This window comes from Papilio machaon, chromosome 8 (assembly GCF_912999745.1).
Source record: "Papilio machaon chromosome 8, ilPapMach1.1, whole genome shotgun sequence".
In the NCBI taxonomy this organism is placed as follows: domain Eukaryota; kingdom Metazoa; phylum Arthropoda; class Insecta; order Lepidoptera; family Papilionidae; genus Papilio; species Papilio machaon.
The window spans coordinates 434263-450679 of NC_059993.1; the positions used below are offsets into that span (position 1 = coordinate 434263).

Genomic DNA, 16417 nt, shown 5'->3' on the forward strand with positions numbered 1-16417 from the left:
TTCAAAAACCCTCTAAACTCTAAAGAAAGTTCTCTTCTTTCTTGTAACATGTCTATATTGTATAATTATTGTTATTTCGCAGTCGGTGTCGGCCGAAGTAAATAGATGAAATTTTATATTTGAGATGTATTAGACATACTTACGTTTATGTCCCTACTTAGGCCGAAACCGACTCCAAAATAACAATAATTATACAATATAGACATGTTACAAGAAAGAAGAGAACTTTCTTTAGAGTTTAGAGGGTTTTTGAAAGAGAGAAGAAAGAAAGAAAGAAGTTTTCATGACATTATTTTGTTTCTTTTTAGTGTATTTTGTTTGAGATTGTTTTTTATGGTACTTTTGAATGCATTTTGTTTGAAATTGTTTTTTTATGTTACTTTTGAGTGAATTTTGTTTGAAATTGTTTTTTACGTTACTTTTGAGTGCATTTTGTTTGAAATTGTTTTTTTTAAGTTACTTTTAAGCGCATTTTGTTTGAGATAGTTTTTTTTGTTTTGAAGTCGGCTATTTTTTTTTTCTTAAAATGTTTGTTTTATTTCTCAATTTTTAGTGAATTTGAAGTTTAATTACAAATTTCCTTAATACGTATAAGGACATAAATAAGACAAATAAAGAAAAGGACTTTCCTATTTAATATGTGTGTACTTCAATTCAAAAACTAATTTAGAATGCAGCAGATAACCACTTATCCTTTAAACAATGAAATAATTATCAAAATCGGTATACAAATTGAAAATTAACGAACTAATACATCGTAGCGTGCCTTTAATTTAGTCCAGCCGCGCGCCGCAGTAGCATTTTTCGAATGCGCGTAGTTTTTAATAATTTAATATCTTCCAAACTATTGATCAGAATTACATAGTTTAAAGGCTAATGTAATCTGCATTTAATACTCTAGCCATCAAACATATTTATTTGGATAAGGATTCATATCGAATATAATATAATAGCGCCGTAAGCTTACGACGCTGTTTTTCGTGTGCAATTTAATCGAAGTTTGTTCATAATAACATGGTTTTTGTGAGACATCCATAGATGATAGATATATGCCACCTGAGACTTTTATTTAGCAAATTTAAGGATCTATAATTACTCGATACATCTTTTAATGTAGGTCATATAGTTTGACCTACGTAAGCCCAGAAAGCAAATTTGTGCTATTCATTGTAACGCGATGTAGCATTTTTCGTTTCCGCGTAATTTTATTCTTACGATATCTCCTAAACTATTAGACAGAATAATATAGTTTCAATTGCAAATATAATCTACATTAAATTCTCTTGATAATGAACATATTTATTTACATAAGGGTTAATACTGAACTTGAATAATAGCGTCGGAAATAGGGCATGAATTTAATTAATGTTTCTAAAGAAAAAAATGGTTATTGTGAGAAAACTATAAAAGATAGATGTATGCTATCGCGGACTTTTATTTAGCACATTTAAAGAGCTACAATTCGCCATACATCATTTTTATGTAGGTCCTATAGTTTAGCCTACGTAAGCGCTGAAAGCAAAAATGTCCCTAATTTCCGCAACAAATTTTGAAGCTATATTCAAAATCTACTAGTCTTCTAGTTATTTAAAAAAAAAAACAAAAAAATGGGACCCACCTGCAAGCACTTCCTTTTGATTAAAATAATTTTTATCAAAATCGGACCACCAGGGGCCGAGTTTCGCGGTAACACACATAAAAAAAAAAAAAAAAAATACAGTCGAATTGATAACCTCCTTCTTTTTGAAGTCGGCTAAAAATGAAACCATTCGAACTTGAGTTGGATGGTTAACAACAATCGGCGATATTTTCTTAGGGCATTGTTTTCTTCCATCTGACTCAGGTAATAAAGACGTAGTTTAGCAATAGGCAGTTCCGGTGTACGTAACATAAATCTATCAACAATGCAGATGAGATCTGCCTCGGCTGAACAATACTCGCCGCGAGTCGCCGTTCGCTCAAACGCACTCGAGGTCAACAATATACCTTCATGGTATCTATTTTGTACATAAAATTATTACATACACGTATCGATTTAATTACTACATCAATCGTAAATTTTATTACAATAATTATTCATCGATATGATATTTATATCAAGTATAATATACAATTTATATAAAACCGTAAAGCTTAAACTCTACAAACGTATAAATATTTAATTGCAAAGCATCCAATAAGCACTCAGATTCAAATACGCAATAATTTAAATAAGTTACAAACAAATCTTACTAATATTATAAATGAGACTGTTTAGATGGATGGATGTTTGTTTGATATATCCGGAACTGCTGAACGATTCTTGATGGAATTTGTTACAGATGTAGAACATAGTCTGGATGAATACATAGGCTACTTACTAAGTTTTTTATTTAATTCTGCACGGACAGAGTCGCGGGCAACAGTTAGTGTTAAATATTAATAATATTCGTAGTGAAACTTGCTTTAGTCATGTTAGCATGTCGCCCGCATCATACTGTTGTGAAGATAGTTTACGTTAATCAATGCATTGTTGTATTTACAAACTATTCCAAATTAATGGCGGCGTTTTTTGTCATTAACTGACTGGGACATTGGCACCGTTGGGAAAATACGTGCATGTCTACAGTAATGAGGATAAACAACGGAATATATTGTACTACTAGCTGTCGCCCGCGACTCCGTCCGCGCGCAGTTAATAAGCTTATATGACACGTTCGTAGATTTACCATAGCAGCGCCATCTATTGATTACTTACTCAATCCAGTCGAAAGGTATCGACATCTGTTAGAATCATTTGGAGTTAACAGATAATTGTGACTGTCAAATAATAACAGAAAAATAATTAGCAATAAATTAAAATTGCGACTATAATTTGAGATTTAAACTATCCTATCTCTCAAGTTGGATCGAACTGCACATGATGTGCGAATTTTATTATAATCGGTTAAGTGGTTTAGGAGTCCATTGAGGACAAACATTGTGACACGAGATTTATATATATTAAGATGTATACCGATTTAAATTAATTACATTATAATGTTTCATCAATTTTCATTTACACCACTACTTAAAGTTAAACTTTCCACTTTTCTATTTGACTACATAATAGTATGAGGTTATATTTTAAATTTGGTTAAATTTAACCAAACCGAATAGATATAGTCAAAAGTATGTCGGTTGATCAAAATTCATAAATTCTCAATTCAGTTACATCGAGTGGAGAAAATTTTCCAATACATCGTCATTTGTCATACACTCGAAAACAATTTGACGAGCCTTTATCGGTACCACGATAAATATATTAAACGTGAAAATATTATATAATAAAAAATTCATTTCATCTCAAGCCTAAATCAAAATAACTGCACACCTGAAACAATAGATAAAGTAAAATGTTATATTTACTATGAGTTTACACTGTCAAAACTCTTGTATAAAAACGTACTAACTGTCAACGGCTTCGTCCGCCCGAAATTAAAAAAAAAAGTAACCTATATGTTCTTTAGACAATGATCTACATCTGTGCCAAATTTTATAAAGATCTGTTGTGCCGTTCCGGAGATACCTTCAAACAAACATCCATCCATATCTTCGCATTTATAATATTAGTAAAATTGTCAATCCGTTCATTCCCTTTGAATAAAAAAGTGATACCAACATATTAGACGGTTTAGGAGTAAATGAATATTAGTGATTTTGTAAAAGCGACAACATTTTTTCCCGTATGTTTTCCATAGGAAAACTTTTTTTTTAATAAAATAAGGTTTACCGCAATATATAGTTAAGTTAAGCGATGATCGAAAACCCACAATTGCCGTCGACGTGTCAAGGCAACTGAGGCCGTCCGCCAAGGCTATATATGAACTTACATACGTGAAGAGGAAATTCAAGACGTACGCCATCAACGATAATAAAAACAACTGTTTTATCCTCTTCAAAGTCAAAATTTAACGTTAATTATTCTGATGAACACTATCATCATTAATGAATAATATTTAATTAAAATTCAGCCTTTTCTAGTTAATATTTCTTATTACATTTTCAACATATAACTAGATAAGTAAGTAGTGAGTATTTAAAGAGTGCACCAGTGGCGGAGATACGGCAGATGACATCATGTTTCAGTCAACACAGGCACCGATATAGTCAGCCTACAACTGCAGACTATCTGAAACGTTATATCTATAGGGACAGAAGCGATAATAGCTTGCAATATTTCGCACGATGATGTAATTACTTGTACAGTAACATTAAGCAAGTTATATGGTCGCCATATGTTTATATTTAAATTATATAGCATCAAAACGTGCTAACATTATGTACTAATTTGATGATTCGCCACTATAACTACTCTATATATTTACAAGGCTAATAGTCATAACTTGATATATTTTTATTCATTTAAACATCAGGATGCTGGATATTACATAAAATGTTTTATTTTCTTATAAGCCGACTTCGAAAAGAAGGAGGTTATCAATTCGACTGTTTTTTTATGTGTATTACCGCGTAATACCGCCCGTGGTGCTCCGATTTTGATAAAAAAAAATTAATCGAAAGGTGGATCCCATTTTTTTATTAGTTTTTAAAATATCTAGAAGACTAGTAGATTTTTAAATTTTAAAGATAATTCATAAACAAGGTAGAAAAAAGCTTACTAACTCTATTTTAGTCGACATTTACAATAAAAATAATTATTAAACTTAGCGCCGACTAGTCGGATATCAAACAAAGCATTGTAATAATTACTGTCGCATTTTTAGAACATATTTAAAAAAAATCTTTACAAAAACCTAGGTTCAAAACTTACGTTAATTACCCACTGACCATAAAACGTAAAAGTTAAATTTGAATGCTTACCAAAATTTATTACAAAAAGAAAAGATGAAGTAACTTTACATTGATTATTATTAATTAATCCTACGAGAAACTGTTCAGAGGCGTTTAATCTATTAACGAGATGTACATCTTTTGCAGTTAGAAATCTGGTCGTTGGATTAGCTGATAAACATTGTAACCATATAAGTAATAATGAAGTGTACTTGCTATGGCGTGATTTTCAACGTGTAATAGGAAGTGACATAGAGCAGTGACTATGCAGAGGTGCAAAGGACAAACTGCTCTCTCGACTGTGTTATTAAAAAAATGTTATTAGCCCATTTGTAACATTAAAATCCTAGTTAATTATACCGGTATCAAGTCAGCGAAATTAACTAAAAGGTTATAGTGTTAAAGACTATCACCGAGAAAAGTAAAAACGTGAGTGGAAATTCATGGCCAATATTGGAATTATTTATATTACTAGCTGTCGCCCGCGACTCCGTCCGCGCGCAGTTAAAAAAAAAAATGAAAAATAGATGTTGGCCTTTTCTCAGACCTACTGAATATGCTCACAAAATTTCATGAGAATCGGTCAAGCCGTTTCGGAGGAGTACGGTGACGAAAACTGTGACACGAGAATTTTATATATTAGATTGCCTTCTTATAAATTGTTTAGTAATGACTATTGCCATCTATGTAATGCACTCTGACAAAAAGTTTACGGCAGACATGACAGTGTGCGGACTAGATATTACCATCGTAACTAGTCCGTCCGTCTGTCATTAGTCGTGAATGTCAATAATCTTACGAACGTAATCTAGAGTAGATAGACTGCACCAACATATTTTTATTTCTGTTACTTACTTGTAAATTAGTTTTTTTTAACAACAAATTGATAAGTTCAATCATTCAAAACATTGTAATTTGTAATTCCTTAAATATATTAACAATTTTAAATGCCTTTAGTATTTAATAAACCATTTATTTAGCTTTAAAGTGCATGCGTAGATTTATAAATGTTGGATGAGGCGGTGTGCCAAGATAGCGGCAAATGAAAACATATCTACCTATTCCTCTGGGTTACGAGCGTGATTTTTGATATTGTATTGGGCTCTGAATCAATCCTTGATAGCGTGTGGTATCCTAATAGATGAAGCTAAGTAATTGTCCGATAAAAGCGGTAAGCGATAAGCCGGCCTGACACGAGACAGTTCTCTTCAGCATAACATAAATGGCATGTGAATAATTCACAAACTTCAAATTAACAAAATGAAATCGACAACGAATTTAAATAGAAATATGTATAATAACTGCCTTATATGGAACATGTGTATTTCATGTTTAAATAACAGGCAAGTTAATTTTTATGTTAGTCTGTACCGACATCAATATTCTGGTTCTTGAGATTTTATTTAACTCGCTTTTATTACCTACATATTGATTGACATGTAAAAATGTAATACATTGCTGCAGGCTGTAGAAGACTAATAGGATGGAAAATAACAAGACAACAAAGTTATGCAGATTTGGACCGTCGGTGTTTCTGTCTAGACTTTTTCAATTGCTAATATCTTATTTATTAAGTACACAAAGTTATATAATTTAAGTAATTACAATATTTGATTATATTAATAAGCAAAGTTTGAATAAGTCGCGATACTTGGCTAAAATTTTAACACGAACCATATAATCATGTGTCTGATTTCCGATCAAAACTAAAATGGCTGCCCATCAGAGAACGTAGGAACGTTCGTATTCTCTGCACTCTTTACTCAGTATTAAATGATACAAATTACCCCACTTATGTAAAAGACTTCTTCAAATTTCTGTGTGAAAATCACGAGCTTTCTCTTCGGTCCTCTGATAATAATCTCTCACTATCCGCGCCTATTCATCACTCGTCCTTCTTGGATAAATCCTTCTCTGTGACAGCTATTAGACTGTGGAATGATCTTTCACCTAACATTAAAAGAGCCTCCTCCAAAATTATTTTCAAGCGCCTGATTCGGCATCATTATGTTATGAGACTCCATTCATAAGTAGCCTTCTCGCTGTTATTGCTTATTATTGTACTTATTAATCTAGAGTTTTTACTTATCTTATTCTTTTTCTTCTACATATATAATGTTTTATTAATATTATATACAATATTTTATTTATACTTATTTATTTCTAATATATTACTGTATTACATAATATTGTATTAGTAAAATAGTATCTTCAATTCATATCTGCCCTGCACATAATTATACTTTCCTCTCATATACCGGATGACTGGTAGAGAATGCCTTTAGGCATTAAGTCCTCCTTGTACTTATAAAAGTGCTAAAGAATAAATAAATAAATAAATATTTATTCGTATACATTGAAAATATTTCTTCATGGAACAAATAAATTAACGACATGTCAAAAAACAATCGGATTAAAACTTGTCTTTCAATCATGAATTAACACTATTCAGGTGATAACACGCTGTCGCCCTCATTTTAATTAGAAAGCCCGACGTGTACTTATCTTACTGATAACTTTGTACTGTAAACTGTACCATTAAACAATACTCATAGAAATAGTATTTGAGTAACTTAGCTAATTTATAGTAGGCTTATACTAAACAATTTGGTTAGTACAAACAATAGCTGTCGTCTGCGACTCCGTTTCCGAATTTTACTAAAACTTATATAGTAAGCCAGATTCAATGTCGTCCAGATCAATTGAGCCGTTCAACCATCCATACAAACATTCGCATTTATTTTATTATATTATTAAGATATCTAAACATAATTGACAGTTTAAAAAATACGTTTGGGACAAACCAAGTAGAAGATTTCTGAGACCAAAATTTCTGTAGAAAACATCTTCATCATTAATTTTGATAAAACAATATGTTTTAAACGGGGATTTTAATCTTAGAAACTCGCGTTTAATTAATTATGCGATCATCATACAATTTATCAATAGCCAAAGTTGTATGAATGAACCTACTTGTACTATAGTAGCACAAGGAAAGTGATTTCCGAGGAAGTTTTTATTACATATTTTTCATTTCATTTCACTTGTTGTTTGTTAACTAACTTATCGGTAAGTACCGTTTTCAGGCGTCCGGATAAAGCCGGACATAAGTAGGCTTTTTGATTGCGTGTCCGGCCAAAATAAACAGTTTTTCGGCTTTTGTTAGGCTTTTTACATTTCCCTAACGAGAGTGTACCTATTAATACTGAGACAAAATCCTAAATAATACAGGGTGTCCGACCTTTCTACCCAAATGTCCGGCCAAACTGGCTGGTCTGTCCGGCTAATAGGTTTGGCGACCTGGCAACCCTATCGGTAAGTAATAACAGCTTAGCAAAACCCTAATACCATTTACAATCTTTTTTTATAGATTTGCCAAAAGCAAATAACCGTATTTTTGCGTCACATCATATTTAAGCTTTCATTTAACAAACTAAATGCGTTCTTTATCAAAATTAAATAAGATAACGTAATAATTATGAATTAGCGTTATGAGTTAGCAAGGTCGTCTGTTTATCACGGCTTAGAGTTACAAAGAATAGTTGAGGCATTAGATCATATTTGCTATCAGTGATAAGCGGGGCTACTTGCTTTGTGCGGCGGTGTCGGCGGCGTCGAAGCCCTGACTCACAGGTAGCGTTAAATCTGTCCCACAAACTGTAAAACTTTATGGCCCTTTCACAATTTGTCAAGTCAACACTTAATTAATGTACAAAGTGTAGCGTTAGCGCTAATTTTATAACTAACGCCTTTTTAATTACGCCTAACCGCACTTTAATGCTCAAATAAATATAAAATATGTAAGAAATAACTCTGTCTGTTTCTACAAAAAAACTCCACTACAATCAATATTATCACAGTATTGTTGGATAGCATGATTAATAACATAGTTTGATCGGACGCAAGGCGGAAGACAGACGCGTGATGCACCTGTCAGAGTACACATCTGCTTACTACCCTTGGTACAATGTATGGTGAACACGGACATGGTGCATTTAGGGTGAGTCACCACTAACGTAACATCTTTAATACAATATAATGTTCGTAAGAAACGGGATTCTTACCACGATTATAAGGTGAGGTGATTACAAGTAAAATAATAATAATATAAATAAAATAAAGTTCACTTAATGTGCAGTGAGAACGCGGACAGTAGTAGTGGTCGCCGAATCAGAAAGAAGGTAGACCGATACGGCTATCTTTAACATTTTTACACTACCGCACAACACCAGTCAACCCGTGAACATGGCGCATGCAACTGTGCCGAAATATCGGGAGCTCAAACAGCCTAATCGTGGTAAGAATCCCGTTTCTTACGAACATTATATTAGTAAAAACCACGAAAGTTTGAAGTTATATATCTTTAATACAATATTAGGCATCCTTCTCATTAACTTTGAAATGAACAGAGATGTCAAATATTTTCGAATAAATTCGTATTATACATACATAGGATTAGTATAATTCATAAGTATTTAAATACTGGCTGCACGTTTGCCCCATTCTCTTATAAAAAAAAAACAAAATTTTACCTCGCATCGAGAAATACGTTATTCTGAAAACATTTCTATGACCAATTTTTTTTTCTTGATAAACTAAATTGTGTCAGTACAAAGTTCTGTTACTATACGATAAATTTGCTTACTAACGTGGTAATGACTAAGTTCTATCTTTACTATATCCTTATCAGATATTGTGTTAACTAATTGATATGTAATATTCGCAAGGATGCCGATACTATGTAATTATGATTAATATTGCTTGGTTGATATCGTAGACAGAATTGTCACGGTTTTGCCTACCAACATAATGCTAAAAAGATAAAAATCCATTTATTAAAATTATTCCACACAATACCACATAACGAATTGATAAAGTTAAGAATACATAGAAAGTATTGGAGAAATATAAAGTAATTTGTAGAAATAAATATAAGAATTCTTTTTAATCGAAATTTTACTGCGTCATCAGAATGAAGTTTTATATGGTTCTTTTTATTAAAAAACACACACTGTTACCTGTCCGGACGGCAAACGAATAAGAGGGATAAGTAGAGTGTCGTATAAAAGTCAAGAATATTTTCGGGTAAGATGATTTAAATTGGATTCCTTTAGTTACTAAAGTGAAGGTTAATAAACAAAGGTTTTATAAGTCTGACATTTATTATATGGTTAAACCAAATACCTTCTTACCCTCAAAATATAAATTAAAAGTAGCTTTACATATTAAAAAGAGATGAAAGTTACATAAAGAAATGGACAGACATTTTCAACATCTGCACTGTATATGTAAGTGCATTAGCTCCGAAGCGATTCCGCAAAGAAGTTCAAAACTGCACAGAACTCACAATAACGAAAGCTATGGCATCGCTTCAAAGCGAATGCACTTTGTCTATATGTAATAGTATGACATGAAGAAATTAATTAGGCAAAGTTGATGTGACAAGGATTTTTGTGACTTATAATTTTTTTACAAATTTAAACATTATACGGAAGTTATCTGACCAGCCCATTGTTATGTGACGTGAATTATTTTTTATTTTAATATAATAATAAATAAGTTTTACTCAAGACTACGAGTAGCTCATTTGTGAACAATCGGTGACCTGTAGATTTTTTGCGTCCGTTTACACGAGTACAGGAAATACCTTGGCTCATCCTTCGCATGTGATTTAGTGACGGCAACTATGATAAAAAACTATTATAATGTACATTACATTGTTTCGTTACCATGTAATATTGTAAAGATTACTGCTGTAACATCAGTAATAATTGCTCATGTTAAAACTTTGTGATTTTTTAATTTAGTATCAAGTATTATATAGTGGGCCTCACTGATGATAACAATCGGGGTTTCGAAACTAATTCGATTTGTATCAATAATTATATCGATTATCGATCTATTATATCGATATCGTTTATCTGTATTAGTTTTTGCTTATTGGATTCTTACATACGAATATCTTGCTCTGTTACATTTCAACTTTCGTTTTGTTAATTCATGTCAAAGGGAAATAATGTTAATAAGAAGTACACATAAACATCAACAGAACAAAAACCAGTACATTCCAGTTAATTAAGCCTTGAAACTGGGGTCATAATGTAGCCTTAATCTGGGCTTGTAACTTAATATATAAAGTAGCAAGGATCGTTGGTGTGTATGCACTTAGGTCAGAATAAACAATGAGCTGGTAGCTAATTCAGGGCCAAAACGACGATTAGATAAAGCGTCCGGCGGCGAGGCATGTCATCCGCACACGTAGAAGCATTTAAACAATTTAATGACACTATAAAACCGTTGCCTTTATAGCAATAAAGCCGGCAAACCGATAACGTAAACGTCTTCGATCACGAAGCCAATTCACAAGACGCGGTTCCATTCGCGAACACTATATTTTAAACTTGGAAACGTTAGAGAAACAGGAATGTCTATTCGTCTCGCTCTCTCGCCCAGCGCAGACAGGGATGGAGATAAAACGACGGTTGAGCGTCTGCTTCGCCCAAAACAAATAAAAGTAAAACCGACCCCCGTCTTGAGACGGGAGTTGTATAGTTGAAAGGGTTTCTCTGTATTTCGAAGGTAAATTTCGATGCACCTGAAGCTATACTTTAAAGCAGTAACTTTGATAATAAGGAAAATAAATATATTTTATGGTTCTTCGTAAAACATGCATTAGGCAATATGGAAGATATAGCATTTTTAAAAGAATCAAACATTCCAAGTAATTAACCAAGTAATTTATGTCAAGAAGTTCAATTATCATTTAATTCTTCGATGAAATCCCGAGGATTTTAACGTAATTAGTGGTGTCCTAAGGATTTGTTCCCGGAGTTTTGCATTAACATGGCAACGACAGCGCCAGCGCGTTGCCTCGCCACTCGCGATGACATCAGCGCGACTTATGAATTGAGTATACATGAAAACTTATTCACGTAACGAAACAACTGACATTGAGCCTGTTGCTAACTAATAAAAGCGAAAGTATTACATAATACGAGACATTAGCGCACGTTATAAAAAACGTGTGAGGACACAAGTACGATAAGTGAATCCCTTCACAAAACATTTGGTCAGTAATACTGAATGAGCAGAAGCAAACAATGGCTAAGCAAGTTACATAATGTACCTGTTTGCCGCCGGCGACCATTGTGGTCGCGTTGGATTCACTGTGGTGGCACACAAAATGTCACGGTCACAATCACCGGGTGCGCCTGGGCAGGTGAAAACGATACACAAAGGCGCGTCTGTACTTCGCGCCGGTTCACAGGCAACTGACTGAGTCAGAGGCGGCGGAATGCGCGCGCGGCGGAGCCTCCATACCACCCCCGCGCTACTTCCCCCTTAACTTTAACTTATACCTTGATTAGTTAAATGTTCATAATATTACAAGGACGACCAATGACGGTGACTAGTGAAACCTGAGAAGCAATGAGTAATTTGGCTAGCTTATCATCCTTCATCAAACTTATACACCAGAATCTTATTCAAAGATTCTGGCACAAAACATCCATCGGCTTATCTTCTCTGTAAAAGAGAAGCCTTTCAAATCTGACAATCCTCTTTGTTAGTGAGGACTTCAAAGAGACGAAAACGGAAAGACGATGCAAGAAGTTTTATGGGCCGCGGAGGCTATAAATCGATAATCGACAAGTTTGTTTTATTATACACTTTACTGGCAAGGGTTCTGTTGCAAAACCATGCCACCAATTGGTTTTATTTGGAATAACATAAAACAAGATGATTCTCATCACACAAGAGATATAAACGCAATCTCAAACGGCATTATCTTTGGTACTGCACGATAAGCAGCTTCCACGCAATTACAAGGGTTGTTACAGGTCAGGTAAGATTGGTTACTGCGTAGAGTTAGCTCATGACAGTATTTGACTAACTAACATTACACAATAACTTGATCTATAAAAAATATAAGTCGACACAATAATTGTTGTTGAGCGTAACAAAATCTTTCTCCGCACAACAACACCCTGTTCTCGTGCGAATTATTCAAAAGCAATTGTTTCTAGCATTGTAGACGGCTTACAATACACAGTGCGCCCTTCAATACGACACGCAACAACTCATGCCGCAACATACGAATAAAACTATAAAATATAGTCGAGGAGTCTCAATCATATTGTACAAATTGATTACCACAGGAGACTGGTAAATTTATAATGTGGACAATGGTATATAACTAAAAATTAGAGGCGATATTTAGTCCGAACACTTTTCAAAGGGTACAAAAATCACTATTGTCTGAGAGTGCATCTACCAACCTAGTAATTGTAACGTGGAAACTTAGAAAACAACTGCCAGAATGTTTGCATAAAAGCATATATAAATAAGGAGCTAACAATATTTGAGTTCAGACAGAAAGTTGTTCGTCATTGATAAATCAAAACTTCAGAGGCTCAATGATCCATAGCAAGGATGCATACGTTATTTAACGAAGACATGAAATCAAGACTATTCTCGGTATTAAACGATACGTAAACCTGTTTATTAGTTTATTTTCGTTCATTACTTGATATAATATGACAAATACTTCCCGTATACGATCAAGCGAGGACTATGACGTCACGTCAACTGTATGGTACATTTTTTCCAACCTCCGCCATGACTCAGTTGATATGCCTATTCATATTATATGTACTATATGTACAAGTTATATAGCAGATGTAAAATGTTTTACGCTTGAATTGGGATAAACTAATGTCACCTTCAAACATTCAAGTGCAGTTGTCTTTACTGATATGTAAGCGTGAAAAAAAAAGAATTAAAATATCTCCCAAAATTGGTAGAAATAAATTTATATGGCAATATTTAGATGTGAGTACATGATCAAGCGACGTAATTATCAGAAGTGTTAATTTGTAACAGAACATGATTGTTATAAAAGTACTGCTTTAGTGCATGGGTGCAGTGTCCAGTAAGCAGATAACGTTCGTTCCACTTTCCCGTTTCCTTCCTCTGACACGCATTCTAGCGTGCTTAGGGTACTTCCACACTAGTGGACACATAACAAGATTTACTCGTAACGCTACTGTAACCGGAATCGGATCCATCGTTTATCCCTTCGAAGGCTTGTTAGAGGCGGTATTGTAACCGACATGGAGTAATTAATGCTAATGGCATGCATTGTAAGTCATACATAGCTTATAGTACTGTCTACTTATTTAAATTGCATATTTAAAAGATTACATTGTCTAGTTTTCTTAACTAACTTTTTACTCTAATCTTATTTACACACATATTTACTGGATCTTTGAATAGATGAAAATAGTCCAGGAAGTAGCACTAACTAGATCAAATAGTAATCAACAGGTAATCTTCAAAATAACTTGATGTATTGTTGATTAAATTTATTTTGCGTACAATAATTGAATCATATTTTTTTAATTATCACTAGATATGACAACTTATGTTCACTACGTTCCTTAAAAAATACGTAAAATTATATTTTTGAGAATAAAAAGATGGCTAAAATATACATTATTGACGGTCGAGTTGGCGATTGTAGCTTTTATGGAGAACACAATTATATGTAAGGACTTACTAGCCACGGTTAAAAGTTGCGGAGACTTGTAGATTTTTAGTTATTGAATAAATAAAATCGTATTTTAGGTTAGATTTTCCACTACTTTTGACGTAACTTTGACAGTTTTATTTAAAAAATGGGCAAAGGCTTTTATTTTATACAGCCATAAGTCATGTATGCTGTTTAAATAAATTAAAAAAAAATAACAAAAAAAAACATATGAAATAGGCAGAATTTGGTTCCCTAACAAGAGAAATTTGCAACGTCTCCGGCGCTATGGGATGAGCAGCCCCTCCGCCTTAGCATGCCAATGTCAATAAGTCAAGTCAATAATCTATATTTTAACCAAAAAGTTTAAGTGCCAACAATATGAATCATTAGAACATAAAATTCCACTATAAAAAGTCTGGGGCCATCACACATTTGCATAATGAATGAAACACTCGCAGGAGAGGCTCGACTGACACTCAACACAAATCGACTTATCAAAATGATCAACGCTAAATGAATATACAAACGTAGCGAGCTGCTGATTAAAACATTAAAATATTCCTACCACATGAGAAACGAAAACAGGAACATTTATCGTGTTTATTTAAAAACATTAAATTACATTTTATATTGTTTCCCTCCAATACAATCTAGCTTGAATTCTTCGGTGCCTCAAAATCTGGTTTTTAGAATGAATGTATTAATGTTATTTTTATATAGTAGTTTATGTGTATGCTTGTGGACGGACACATTGATTATTATGCCTTGTTTACTATGAAATGTTGATTATTACAGGACCATATATACCATATGTCACAAAAAATAACAACAACATAACTCACACTCGTAACTCATAGGGGTAGGCAGAGACCAAAAATCTTTTAAGAAAATAGTTTAATGCGTATATAAAACTATTCCATTCTCGAACGTAATAATCTACCTTATTATTGAACAATAATTTAATCCGACCTTTGAATTGTAATACGATCTGTCCCCTAGACAAAGTAGTAAACATGATTGATTGAACCAAATGTCGGAGTATTAAAACGTAGACAAAAGATAAAAACAAATTCATTGATGAAAATAATAAGCGCAGTGAACCACGCGACCGGAAATGCGTTGAAAACCTTTTTGCGCGGCAACTGACAAAACGCGTTAAAAGAAAGTTGTGCGTAAGTCAACACATGGTTACGAGCATGTTGTTAGGAAAAAATCAAGTTTTTCTTATCGCAGTTAAACGTGTTTCTAGTGTGGATAAACAGATTTTCATTATTAACTCAGAACTTATGGTACATCAGTTATTTTATGTGTCGTATGGATTATCCCTAACTTACCGAAAGCGTGGATATTACACAACTATTGGCATGACATACATCGCACTCTAACACGATAAAGACGATCCATTCAAACTATGTTTAACTATATTTAAACTAGTTATAAGCAGTTACATGTAGCTGTGCCATATCAAGATATGTCAATGTATGTTCACATAAAAAAAATTAAAAAATGCACTTTGTACCAATTTTTTTACAACTGTTGCTTGCATACGTTCATCCTTAGACACCTTGATAAAATTATTACCATTATGAATATATTTCATTTTCTAAACTATGTAACAAATGGTAAAACTGTTGCTTTTGACACACTCACACACAAACACTGAATTATAATTGAATAGCTAATGTTCTACATCTACACACTCACAAATAGGTTATTTACAAACATGTATGTTCCACAAAGTAAACAGACTGAACATGGAGGAGGTTCAGTTACAGCCAGTGTACTACAGCAATAATATACAGTACCAATTATGATTCACTATGATTTTATATGCATTGTAATATATAATTTGTACTTATGTTTTATATTGTAAAGAATTCATTATCAATAACTAAGATAACACACAAATTCGTAGCTACTGTTACCATTCGGTTAGTAAAATTGGTTATGTTTTGAATTAAATAAATCCTTTCATGTTGTATCTTCCTTATCATACTCAACATCACTGTCAATATAAGCTTGACTTTTAAGTCATTAAAAGGTGTCATGAACATAGACGTCTATTTCTAATATACA

The 16417-nt window shown here is 33.1% G+C and overlaps 1 protein-coding gene across 3 annotated transcripts in view; it reads right to left on the reverse strand.

Moving 5' to 3' along the window:
- LOC106714324 (moesin/ezrin/radixin homolog 1) overlaps positions 1 to 16417 on the reverse strand; it is a 35755-nt gene that overhangs the window by 17578 nt on the left and 1760 nt on the right. Inside the window, exon 1 of one of the 3 annotated variants that reach the window (XM_045678891.1) lies at positions 11939 to 12098. The exons of the other annotated variants lie outside the window; for them this stretch is intronic. Within the exon in view, the coding sequence (XP_045534847.1) occupies positions 11939 to 11959 (21 nt within the window). The 5' untranslated portion in view covers positions 11960 to 12098. Of the gene's footprint in view, positions 1 to 11938; positions 12099 to 16417 lie in introns of those variants that run through there. 3 annotated transcript variants of the gene reach the window in all.